This window comes from Daucus carota, chromosome 2 (assembly GCF_001625215.2).
Source record: "Daucus carota subsp. sativus chromosome 2, DH1 v3.0, whole genome shotgun sequence".
Classification (NCBI taxonomy): domain Eukaryota; kingdom Viridiplantae; phylum Streptophyta; class Magnoliopsida; order Apiales; family Apiaceae; genus Daucus; species Daucus carota.
In genome coordinates this window covers 57,838,479-57,851,477 of record NC_030382.2, presented here as the reverse complement: position 1 = coordinate 57,851,477, position 12,999 = coordinate 57,838,479, and the positions used below count along the sequence as shown (strand labels likewise).

General features: G+C 33.7%; 1 protein-coding gene and 1 long non-coding RNA gene across 5 annotated transcripts; both read right to left on the bottom strand.

The window, feature by feature from the left end:
* Window positions 1-608: 608 nt before the first annotated feature.
* LOC135150223 (uncharacterized) lies at window positions 609-4,745 on the bottom strand. Of its 2 annotated transcripts, XR_010288505.1 has the most exons (4): window positions 4,660-4,745; window positions 4,519-4,573; window positions 953-1,422; window positions 609-629 (listed from the first exon to the last, which is right to left on the bottom strand). It is a non-coding gene; the product is annotated as an uncharacterized LOC135150223 (long non-coding RNA). The 2 variants fall into 2 exon arrangements; XR_010288504.1 differs by lacking the exon at window positions 609-629 and having other exon boundaries at window positions 636-1,422.
* Window positions 4,746-5,426: 681 nt separating this feature from the next.
* Window positions 5,427-11,279, bottom strand: LOC108208678 (uncharacterized). 3 transcript variants are annotated; one of them, XM_064086368.1, is made up of 8 exons: window positions 10,884-11,279; window positions 8,643-8,762; window positions 8,324-8,548; window positions 8,146-8,228; window positions 7,965-8,045; window positions 7,499-7,646; window positions 6,121-6,184; window positions 5,427-5,749 (listed from the first exon to the last, which is right to left on the bottom strand). In XM_064086368.1, the coding sequence occupies exons 1-5, from the start codon at window positions 11,016-11,018 to the stop codon at window positions 8,027-8,029; spliced, it is 582 nt and encodes a 193-aa protein (XP_063942438.1). In that variant the 5' UTR covers window positions 11,019-11,279; the 3' UTR covers window positions 5,427-5,749; window positions 6,121-6,184; window positions 7,499-7,646; window positions 7,965-8,026. The 3 variants fall into 3 exon arrangements, with proteins under 3 accessions (XP_063942438.1, XP_063942437.1, XP_063942439.1); XM_064086367.1 differs by having other exon boundaries at window positions 7,965-8,065; window positions 10,884-11,267; XM_064086369.1 differs by having other exon boundaries at window positions 7,965-8,065; window positions 8,643-8,757; window positions 10,884-11,266.
* Window positions 11,280-12,999: the final 1,720 nt, after the last annotated feature.

The following is a 12,999-nucleotide window of genomic DNA, read 5'->3' as shown; positions in this document are numbered from 1 at the left end:
ATTTTATATATCTTTATATGTATGAAAAAAGATATCTTCAAGATTGGATATTTATAATTTTATTTTTTAACAACATTATAGTTTTTATATAAAATTTTATATGATAATATATTATTATAAGTGCTTTTAGTATTTAAAACTATAAAGTAACATGTGCGAAGCACGGCGACCATATTATTTATATTTTATTATTTCTAAACTTAATATCATTTTATTAGTATTTTATTATTACTTTAATATGATGGTATTAAATTATATTAACTGATTGGTTATATCCACTTTTGAAATTTTGTCTTGTACAATATTTTTCTATATTATAAAATATAAGTACCAACAATCAATATTTATATTTTTCAGCAAAAATCCATGTTTCTTCAAAAGGTGGTGGGTCATAGTAGAGGTATTTGATCAAATGAATTTTTATTACTATCTTTAGTTCCAGCAATTTTGAAACTCTTCAAATCAGCATTCTCATTTTCTTTCACCCTCATCTGAGTTGTACAAATTTCAACTTCACCCATTTTTTGTTCCTCAAATCTTCCCTCATCAGTCCTCGAACCTGAGTACTCGAGTTGTTGAATACATTCTTTAGCTGCAGTACCTTCGAACTCGTGGAGCATCTACAGTCTCTGCAAGAGGAATATTACAAATTTTTGCAGGAAAGTGTTGAAGCATGAAAAAATGTAAGCATTTTGATTCTTACTTGCAGTTGGTGTCAAGTTATAAATATATTAACTTGGGTAACATAGAGGGGAATTGAAAGGCACGGAGGGGAAGGAAAGAAGCAAATATCAAAAGGACAAAGATAGCCACTAAAATCCTATAAGCTGTAAACTGGGGATATATGTGAATTCAGGGGACAATAGGGTTTATTTCGATGTACTGGAGCTTGTTATGAAAGATTAGAAATGGCAACTTCACTTAGAATTATATTCATAAGCAGAGAACATACGGCTGAGACAATGTTGAGGAATTCACAACAGGCTGAGACAGTTCAGGATTTGTATGCACCATTGAACGTAAAGCTTGGAACTGGAGCACATAAAAAGAAGCATAGTCAGCCTTCTGTATATACAATTCAAAATTTTGCTTAACTTTCTTAGCAATCTAAAGACACAAATTAAACATGCATAACCACAGTAGAAGGCATAAAAACTACGAAGAACATAAAGATCAAGTGAACTCACCATCCTGCAATGCTATACTGAAAAATTGAATGGATAACAGCAGTAAAAATATCTGAAACCTCTGATCCATTACAGAATTGTATCAGTCCAGTGAGATTGTTTTTGGCCAAATTCCTATCGTAATTTGACCCTTCAGAGATATATGGAGCACCGGGGAGTGGATAGTAGTCGACCTGGTGAGTAGTGATCAATGCTCGGATAGTAGTTCTTTAAAACAATCTTCTGCAATCCTTTACTGAAAATAATTAATATATATTATAAATAAATAAAATATACAGATTATGTGCAAGAATCCAATTCCAATAGTACATTTTCATTATTTATATATATAGCCAACCTCTTATTATTAGTTATATTTGTCGAACCTCTACATAATCATAAAAAAGAATTTATAAGAATTTATAATAACCTAAAATATTAATAACTTACTATTTTTAAAATCAAACCAAATAATACAATCAATATCATCGAAGCACAATGTCTTACTAAATTAACAGATTTTGCATAGTTTTGTAAGTCCAATTTTAGTTAACCCCATTGAAGATGCCCTAAATAGACCAATTGAGATTTATTGTTAGCAAGTGATATATATTTTACGAAATGTGGATGATTAAAGTTGTCATAATTTCTCCACACAAAAAAAAGTTTGTAATAATTTCTGTAAATACCTTAGCAGCTACAAATGTTGAATCACTGAACACGCATACAAATATGAGACGATATGCGCAGTTATTAAGATTCTGAAATGAATTTACAGTATAGATAATGTCAGAGAGCACTAAGATACTCGATACTCCCCTCATGCCATTTAATTACACTGGCACTCCTAATAACACCATATACACTACTGTGGAGCTGCTGAGCCTTTTTGCTCCGGAGTTTTTGTTTCTCTATATGTTGATTGTGCTATTTAAACATAATTTTGGTTGGTCATATACAGTAATAGTGGTAACAATAGTGGTAACAGGCATGTTTATTGTTCTATTTCTTTTTAAATGTCCTCTCCGTAGTCTAATTACGTGACCACATGTGTATCCCTACATATAAAAAATACAAATCAACTATCACCTGTGCAATTCATTAAGCTGCTATATATGGTCCAGGTGAACAGAGACATTTGCCTAGGACTGTAAATCTCGCCGTGCTAGGCCAACTACCATTTATCTATACTTGCTATTCATATTTTATGTATCTATACTGCTTGTTCTTCTTTATTGTATATATTTTGCAAATTTATTTTCTTCCATGTAAAATTCTGATTAAGTGCCTGACTAAAAGTCTACTCAGGCGAGGTTCACCAAGCCTGGAAAATGATTTTGGAATGGTTTCATTTAGTAAATCGTTGGGGAATTTAAACTCTTTCAAAGGCTTGCACAAACAGCAGAACATAGTCAATCAATATTACACTGTCTATAGACTAATCTATATATCAATATTACACTGATCCTAGACTAATCTATATTACCTTTTAATTGTAAATCTAAAGCATAATCCAATAAAAACCTAAACAAATATCAATTAAGAAAAGCTATATCATGTTTTCAACTGTTATAAAGTTTTTCATGCTTTGTCCTTAGAGTATACATTGGCCATTGGCCCATTACTACTCACACTCCAAAACAATTATCTACCGTACATTTTATCCTTATCTTCCATGTGTTATATCTTGCTTAATTACTCTGCACAAACAATATTAAATCAATATACATAATGATTTAAGACATACAACATTATTCATGAGCACATTCTTTAAAATTCTGGGAATAAATGGTTCAAAAGAATAACATACCTATGCGACGGTGGAAATACAGTCGGATAGATGAAGATCCCTATCACCGCGTAATTTCTTTAAATTCCTTATTAATATAATTTTATTTAATAATTCCTGTCTCTGATGATACATAAAAGGTTATTATTATTAGTATTGAGAAATGAATATGTGGATATGTTGACTAATGACAAATAAATTAAAAAGGGACAATACACTTATCAATATATCTGGCATAATATATTATATTATATATTTTAAGCAAATGAACTTTCTGTTGTCATTAAGACAAAAAAATTAATGCAAATCAGTGTAATTTAAGTTTAGAGTAACAATAATGTTTTAGTACTTGTTGCAGAATACTCAAACAGCCAACAATCTTTCCAATATAAAACTTATTGTTCTGTTTCTTTTTAAATGTCCTCTCCGTAGTCTAATTACGTGACCACATGTGTATCCCTGCAGCAGTGGCACTCCTTGTTCCCTTTCATCTTGCTAATACTAAACGAAGTCTGCTATTCTCTGTGCTCTAGTGCTCAACTCATATCAAGAAAGCTGGTCAGAAGCTCTGCCCATTAATTATATCAGCTGTAAGCAGGGCAGTTACAGCCTGGAGATTGGTCCTAGCTAGAAGGTTTCGACTCCTCGATGAATGGTGCAACTTTGTTGAGGTACTAATCAGCAAAGCTGCTATTAAATGATGCTTATTTAAGTGAATAATATTATTTAATAACTAAACAAAGAAAAAGGTGCTTGCTTTGAATCTGTAGCACAAGGGAGATATTTTACATTTTGAACCACTGGCTCTTTCACTTGACACCTTTTTCTTTTCAATTTGACATGTTACTTTTAGTTACAAACGTTGCTATTGGTAACATAACATTTATGTATAAGCTTCATCTTGCTAATACTAAACGAAGTCTGCTATTCTCTGTGCTTTAGTGCTAAACTCATATCAAGAAAGCTGGCCAGAAGCTCTGCTTCCTAAAAACTACTTCCTGGTGTTGAAGTATACATTTGGGACAAAGGTAATTAACTTCTAAATTTGCCAAGCGTTTATTGTTAGGATTTTAAGGACTTGGTTATAAGCCTCTTCATATAATAGTATCATGGCCGGGTTTCGGAATAAGTTAATGTTTCAAACAACTTTCGGATCAAACACTTTACGTGCATTACCAAACACAACAAAGATGAAATTATCAATCCTTATAAGCAACCTAATTCTTAAAACTTATTTCGATGAACCTAATAAAAACTTTATTAAGTTTAAACACATCTATCGACCTACTTCATATAGACCATTTTAAAGAACATAATTCTTAAAGAAAAACTAATTAAATTAAAAGACACATAATCTTTTAATACAAACACATCTTTTTAAAGCAAATAAATACAAATATAAAGGTAAATATTAAAAAATAGAAAATAAGTGAACAAATATTAAATAACCATGTAATATAAGCACTTAAAGATGTAATATCTATAAATATTTGATAATCAGAAGATTATGTAAATTTGATAAAACAAAATTATGAAAAAAAATAAATTTTAAAGAGGACTTACAGTGGCAGAAAAGAAGAGAACTACAGGGACTTGCAATTCAATTAATACCAAGCTCCTATGACAATATAGCAAGCAATTAACTACAGAAATGTAATCTGGAAACAGTATCTAAAACAATTTACAAATGAAAAGCATATTAACCTGTGCCAAGTGCCAATAGCTCTCCATTATGGAAGCAGACTGTCAATCTCTAGCCTGTCAGAATACAATCTGTACAAAAAACACTGTTGGCATAATAGTAAAATACTGCCAGCAATTTGTATAAAAAGAAAATGATGCAAATCAAGTTTAAATACAACACAATATTTTACTACACTATTAAAAGTCCTAGACAACCAAAACTTATATACCAATCGACGAAAGAGATACATGAAACATAGTTCTGATTCAAATGAAACAACCATAAAACAAAAATAAGTAGTTATAATAGAGACTGCCATTAGCTTGCAGAAATATTTTCAGGGGTTTATAACCGTGAGGAGGTGATCAGATATCGCGCCTGCTTTCATCATTTCCGGGGAGGGCATTGCTGTTGCAATGGAAATTAGTAGACTTATATACTCAGTAGTTTGAAAATTAGAGTTATTGAGACTGCAAAACAAGAGAACCTCTGGTCTATTAGCAAAATGGAAGATTTGTTTTGGGCGACGCATTTCAAATTGTTTTGGACGACACATAGAGTTGTTTTTGACACTGGTGGCATTCGAGAAATGCATTTCTAGCACCTACTACATTAGATTAGCTGCCAAAGTACAAAGTCCTACAATAACATGACGAAACCCTGGACTCACCAGAACAAACTGAGAAGACATGCCTAGTAATCACTGGAACAGTAGACAACTTTAAATCAATTAATGAATCTAGAATCATATAACTGAAAAGAAAGAAAATCTTAGCAAGATCATACTTGAGTTTAAATAGGAAAGAAACCCGAAAATAAACAGTGAACAGATTTGGCAAGAGATAATACTTTACATAATAATTGCGCACTTGAGCTGTTCTCAATTTTCCAATACATACAAAGATTGATAAAGAATAGTTACGGGTGTACATAGAACATATAGACATCATCAAACAGACCTGATCATTATCATCTACAGGTTCTGAAGGGGACTTCTTGGTGTCGGACGGCTTATCTGCCCCACAATTTTGTCTATTGCACTTTCTCCTAAAAGGATAATTGATATTGTTGCATTTCTCACACTTCCAGCTCCCCTCGGCATCTCAGGTTCTGTAAGATAATAGATTATTATAAGCAATAGTTAAAACATGAAATATATTATGATTTTTCCTAGAGGGGATAGAAAAAACATAATATGGACATCTGATAGTTAACTTCAGTACTGCACATGGGGGTTCTGCCTGTGTGTATGGGTGTGTTAATGAGGGAGGGGAGGATAATAAATTGCTAGATAGAATATCATTTTAAGTAGAACAATACAGGGATAATGCCATCTGAAATTCGCAGCTTAGTCAGTTCAGTAGCAGTTATTTTAAGCTTCTCAGCCGCTTGCAAATAAAAGAAGTAAAAAAAAAAAAAAAGCTTCAGCAAATTAAACCAGCAAGCCAAGATCTCAAAGTTAAAAATAAAGTTTCTACAACCTTCGGAGATGCTTTGGCAGTCTTCTAGAGAATTGCTGCGCATGCTTCAGGACTGGAATGATATCTACGAAGGCAACAAAGATTAATACATTAAACTGGTAGATATGTATATACTGGATCTGGAGGCATTCAAAGGAATAAAACAACCTTGTTCACTTGCTAAAACAGGGTACCACTAGTTAAAGTCTGCAAGATACTCTACAGATTAATAAAACAAAAATCCCCCAAGTATATTTCTTGACAAGTCTGGATCAGTTCGAGATAAATAATTTTTACACGACTCAAATGCACCTTCACGAGGGTTCTTTGTGAATATGACATCTGCCTTATACTTTGATTAAATTATAAATTAAAATAGAAAGAACGCAAATTACTTGCACATTAATCTTCGTAAACAAACTTTCACTCATTTCTAATCATTAGACAAACTACAATTCAGTCGAAATATACTGCTGCCTAAATTTGAACATATGACCATACCATATAGCAAATTTTCTCATAGAGCATCTACAATTGCATAAAATATTTAGTCATTGACGATGCCAGGCGCAAAGAGCACATGGGTTTTAAGAGGCAGAAGGCAACAACACAAAGCTTATTAAAAGTGTCAATGCTAATTCTGATTATCTGATGTGAATGCTGAATTTTAAGGATAGTGATATTACCCAAGTACTGAAATTGTCATACTACATAAAACACTAGAAAGAGAATGTGCCATAAAACCAGGGGAAAACCTGAGAAAAGCACAGCAGCAGAATGTAAATACAATAGAAAGGTTACAAAAGGAACTCAGGGGGATTTATTTGAAAATCTCATCCACTTTAGATGTGAATGATAAGCTAGCTACATAAACACTTACTGAAGCAGATGAATTTGGTCTAGAGAATAAATATCGGGAGGAAATGGTCCATCAACCCAAGAAAGAGGTTGAGTCAGTTCAGGGCCTTTATGAAGCAAAATTGCTTGAACTTTTAAAGCAAATACATTCCAAGACAAAACGAATGGAGCAGGTACAATTACAAAGTTTCTCTGCTATTACCAAAAACATGTTGAATTTTGGAGTGTTTCTGGCAAAGATTTCTCTTGTGTGGAGGCATCCAAGGGGGCTCATTGTTATAAGTAGAATATTAAGCTAACATAACCAGAGTATCCAAACGCACCAGAACTAATTGAACTCCCGAAATTCAAACTAAGCTCACTCAAGTATGTTAATTTCCCCGGAACAACACTATTGGACGAATTACCATTCTGCCTACCTATTTCTGACACAACTTTGATGAAATTATCAATCCTTATAATCAATTAAATTAGATAACAAAGAAACCTAGTTATTTAGAACATAGGAACTCATATTCATCTATATGTATCCAGAACATACCTTCAGGGGAGATGAATTAAGTAGTGTTCTTGATAGATGGAATGAAAAGTAGCACAGGAGCTTGCCTAGATGAAGAGAGAGACAGCGGGCTATGGTGGTGATAGGATCTTGCACGGTGGTGCTGCTGTTACGTGGTGTATTTGGTTGTCTGCAAATATAGACTTGTTGATTTTACACTTAATTTCTAACATGCCATCTTAAGAACAGATAAGCAGACGTAAAGATAAATACTTTATCTCATAAGTAAAATTTTAAAGCTTCTCAAATTCAAGTTACACAAAACCAAAAACATACGGACAAGAAAATCTCTTGGAAGTATAGGTTGTTTTAATAGAGGCAGTCAAGGAAACTAAGCAGCTGACATCCTACGAATAAAATAAAACACTAGATGATAGTGCTTGATAACTTGAAACCTTATCTGATTTAAACCATGCTGCATGAATTTGAGGACACAAATTTTGCATACCTAAATACACTCCTTGGGACAGCAGATGATCAGCCTCCTTGGCTTGCTTGTATGCCAGTTCCTCAGTGAAAGTGATTACAGCTTCAAGAACAGGATTATACCTGTGTTAATATCCTAATACGTATTAGAAAGCAATCTTGAGTAGCAATATGGCCCGGAGACTCTGGCATATTGCTATTACCTCTTCAGCCTCTTCAGGAAAATCTTTGTAAGCTCCTCAGATGAAATTTGTTTGGTCTTAATGAGTTGCCCCAGTTCAAGAACCTACAACCAGAATGTCATGCATATTACACGTCAGAGAACAATAGGACTTAAAATTATCAACTACTGATCATGTAATCATCATAAAAAGCTCTTACAGTCATAAAAGCAATGTCTTCATCAGAAATTGGCTTCTGCACACCTGGAACTGATGGATAGTTGAATCTTTTGTTAGGACTTGGTGCTCCTTTAGAATCCCACACAGGATTAAATATCAAATAAGATGGGTTCTGCAAGCCCCCATTGTCCGAAGCAACCAGTTTCCTGTTGGCATCGCTGGTGGGGATGTTAAGCTCTTTGGCACCATTATTAATCTCCAGCATCTATGCAAAGAACAGTATACAAACAGCAGTCATATACCAAAATAAGCCAAGTACCCCAAATTTCAAAGTACAAGACTGTTCATGCCAAAATTACCTTAGTATCATTGAGCAAGTCTGCACCCAACATCCTAAATCCACACTTGAGCAGAACAGCTTCATCACATTCGTCTTCACATCTTTCAGATTGGATTTTTGCATTAACCTTTCCTCTGTCCTGATCAAAAAATACAAAGTATAACAATGTAGGATTATACTATATACAAGTCAACCTCCTGCATTGTATTCAATTCCAAATTTCTGATGGATATGACTTCAAATCCAGTACTTCAATTAACAGCCCTAAATGGAAGGATCTTGAAATGGCCATTAATTATTGTGATCGACTGATTGTGACAATGAGTCAATGACCCATGAAAGTAAGTTCTGTTATACTACTATTGGTATTAATCAATAGTAGTAAATACATTCCTATTACCATCCTCCCTAGTCCCTCGCATTTAAAAATATAAAAATATAAAAATAAAAAATAATCCTCCCTACCAAATGCCAGATTGCTAGTATATACTATAGTAACCACATCATTCTCCGCCTAAATCAACAAAAAGTACCATCTTAAACTCGGATGAACTATGAATCTATGATATTAATCAATATTGCTTAAAAAATTACACAAGTCACATATCAAAGTAACAGAATACAGCAGGATGTATTTATACATAGGGGGAATAGGAGACAGTTAGTACTTAGTATAGCACTGAGATGGTGATTTTAAAAAAGTGACCAAACGAAACGAAAAAAAGTGAACAAAAAATGGGACTACAAATTATACCCATGTTGGCTTATTATAGTATAGTATAGATAGTATATATATGGTCCAAGTCGTTATGTGAAATAGTAGAATATTTGGTTGTTACTTTGTGGTTGTTATGTAAAATTGGTTGTTATGCAAAGCACACACGTGTAGAACGAAGATAATATATTTTTATTTGAAATGAATCTTATTTTGACAGAAAAAGACCACCAGAACGGCCTATACGTGCATGTTCTTCAGCTTTTGACTTATTTGTTTGTAACTGAGCAACAGCAGTTCCTATTTGTTCATAACTGAAATTGCGATCTCTTTGTGAATGGCGAGTCTTGTGACGGTTACAACATGTTTGATTTTAGTGGTGTCATGAGCTGTTATTTCATGCCATTTATTATAAACCTTACCCCTATCAACACTCATTCTTTCTTGCAACCCTAACCATCTTTCATTCAGAATATATACAATTATTTATACCAAGTTAACGAAAATATAATTTCAATAATTTCTAAATTATCAAAAAAATTAACACATCAGCACTAATGTCACAAGCTTATATACCAGAAGCATTTCATAGCAAACTCTGTCCATCTTCTAGAAAACAAAGAGTTCTTGACAGCGAGAATTTCGACTAAAAACGAGTACTAATACTATCTTATTAAAAAGTTACTCATAATTAGCACTAGAAGTACCCAATTTTCTTGTTTTGAGTTCTTACCCCATTTAACAGCAAAGCAAACACCAAACACACATTAATAATGTACACTTAATTAACATGTACATTTGCAGTAGATACAACTTGTACATTGTCTTAACAAATAAGCCAAACGTTGTTTGACCCTCCCTTTCTCTCTCTTAATATTCCATTTTTCATACTTTTCTCCCTCTTCTTCTCCATTTTTTCACCCATCTCCTATTCAATCCCTCATTTTTTCACTTAAAAATCCAATATTTTTGCTCTAAATCACCAAGATTTGTTCGATATAGAGATTCATATAGTTCTTGTTTCTTGCTATGTTTTTAAACATAAAGCTGCTGAGTTATAGAGAACTTGTTTGTCAAAAACAACTCCAAATGCAACTGCGTTGCACATTACAGATCGCTCAAAAGTTAATGCATGATTTTTGCTTCACTTCACTAAATAGGACTGGGGGTTTTCATTCGAAAAATACACCAGAGAAAGAGGTGGTTGGTATGTAGACCATTTTAACAATGTTCTGCTACAAATAAATTGCAGTTGAATCAGGGCATGATAAACTTGTATAAAAAATGCTGCATCTCAAACAGATAAATAATTATATATCACACTGATTTCATACACTTGGTTGAAAAGATAACTAAAGCAACTTGCACAATTCTAATGATTTTAAAAACGAGTTAATTTTTCAAACAACTCTCAGATCAAACACATTACGTGCATGATTCATTCTTAGTTTAATCAATCCTTATAAGCAACTAAAAACAAAGATCAAAACCTTATAAGCAACTAAAAACAAATTTCTCAAGAAATTAACAGCAGATGATACTCACCAGCATGCTTACGATCTTGAGGCCGCCCAGACTTGATAAGAACCTTAAGGTCCACAAGACCAAGAGACATAAGGCCAGGAGTAAGGCCAGCCATAAGCCCAGCAAGCAATACCAAACCCAAACTTGCAAACACATACAGCACAAACTCTGTTCCACAATAGGGTATATCAGCTCCCATCTCTTCAATTCTTCAAAAATCTTGGGGTTTTTAAAGAGTTTTTGTATATGGATTTTTGTTATATTTTCTGTATCTACAGCGGGCTAATTAGCGGACTGTTAAGTGTTATGAGTAGTATTTGGTCTTGTCTGCAAAGTTAATCTCTGCTGGGAGAAAGAGTCGCTTGGTCGTATGTGGTTGACGGAGAGGAAGAAAGAGGGCGGTGGTTCAAGTATCTGTTTTCTATAGTACTTGCTTTAGTTTGGAGGACCAGTGTCCACTCGGAAATAGAACTCTAACAGGACCGTGTAATAGTCCAGTAACGAAAAAAGAAACGACGAAACCAAAAAACGTAAAGGAAAAGTAGGACTACAAATTATACCCATGTTGGCTTATTATAGTATAGTATAGATAGTATAGATAGTATAGATACAATATGCTTTTTTGTTGGGTATGTGCAGTATAATCGGTTGAAAACTCTTTAAATTAATAATTATTAATTTATCCACAAATTAATAACTCTCTAAATTGATAAATTTCTCCGGTCCCGACATTATTAATTTATAGAGTTTTTACTGTATTTATATTCAATCTTGTCCTTGTTCATATCCTCCCACGTTGAAAATACTCTGCTACTGTGATGCACTACTAGCAGAGTATGTTTCCCGGATGTCACTGCGTGATTGTTGGAAATCTTTTAAATGGATTTTTATTGTTCGATAATAAAATTATAATATATAATATGTTTAATGTTTTTTAATCGTTTGAGTTAGTCTTGTAAAAAGCGAATCGGATTTAATCAGTATAGTCACGGAATAAAAATTAATCGGTGATTAATTGAATTGATCGAGGATTAATCGGATTGATCAGTGATTAATCATAGATTTAATCAGTTCGGTGAGCTACAGAACAAGAATTAATCGGTGATTAATCACCGGCTTTTAGAATTGAGTCTGGACGAGTAAAATGATTATTTATCTTTTATGTCATTTTTATAATGAGTATTTTATCCGTCAAAAGATTAAAAAGGGTTGATTGAGTGCCCGTCCAGAGGTTAATTGTATTTCACCGTCAATATCAAGTAGGATGGTCCCTCCTAACTTGACCCTTAATTTCTTGCCATCGGAGGCAAACGGAGTGAAAAGAATGATCAGATTCACCACAATGATAGAGCCACTGCTGATTGTTTACCGCTTCCTCACATACTTCACCGTAGAATACACCTTCGTAGAAGAATGGAGGATATCTCAAGGTTATGGTATGATCATCAAATTTGTGTTTGATGACATACCATAACCTTGAGATATCGATCCGGAAGTTGTAACATATTTCACATCCATATTCCATGCCACCAGAATATGTGAATTTACTAACCCTACAACTTTTACCCGACAATGGAGTATCCAACTGCATGTCCGGAATGGAGTAGATAAGATGGAGAGGGTGATGGTGATAAGAAGGCTCGGGAATAATGGGCGGAGAGAAAGCACACTTTTGTGCACCCAGAAATCATACAAATAATCTTCAGATCTCTCAAAACAAGCATCACACTTAATCAAAGCTCGCCTCTGCAATATTAATGTGTGCGCCTTCGTGATGAAGCATCCTCTGTTCGTCTCCAGAAGGACGTGGAAAAGGACAAGCAACACACAAATTAAAATTACAAGGCTCACATGCATAACCGGACTTTAATCCACTTTCACAAACACTACAAACATATTTATCAGGGCGTAGTTGTAGAGTAAGGGGGTGCCGGTTGTGCTTACCGTGAGGATAAATTTGTGAGGGTAATTCTGCACAAATCCTGTGCAGGTAAAATGTTTTACAATGAATATCATCATCATTATCATGACTGGTGCAGGAAGCCGATGACTGTTTTGTTGCAGACATAGCATGAAGCATTCTCTTCAATAACGTCGTTCTGTTTTAAGATGAGTTCGTGATCAGGATGGCTAAAAT

What these genes read in the sequence shown, in the direction of transcription:
- LOC108208678 (XM_064086367.1), bottom strand. Translation starts at nt 11,018, where the DNA reads ATGTGTTTGCAAGTTTGGGTTTGGTATTGCTTGCTGGGCTTATGGCTG. An exon ending in TCAAGATCGTAAGCATGCTG is followed by an intron (nt 8,763 to 10,883) that starts GTGAGTATCATC and finishes TTTTTTGATCAG; the next exon opens with GACAGAGGAAAGGTTAATGC. An exon ending in AAGACATTGCTTTTATGACT is followed by an intron (nt 8,229 to 8,323) that starts GTAAGAGCTTTT and finishes TTCTGGTTGTAG; the next exon opens with GTTCTTGAACTGGGGCAACT.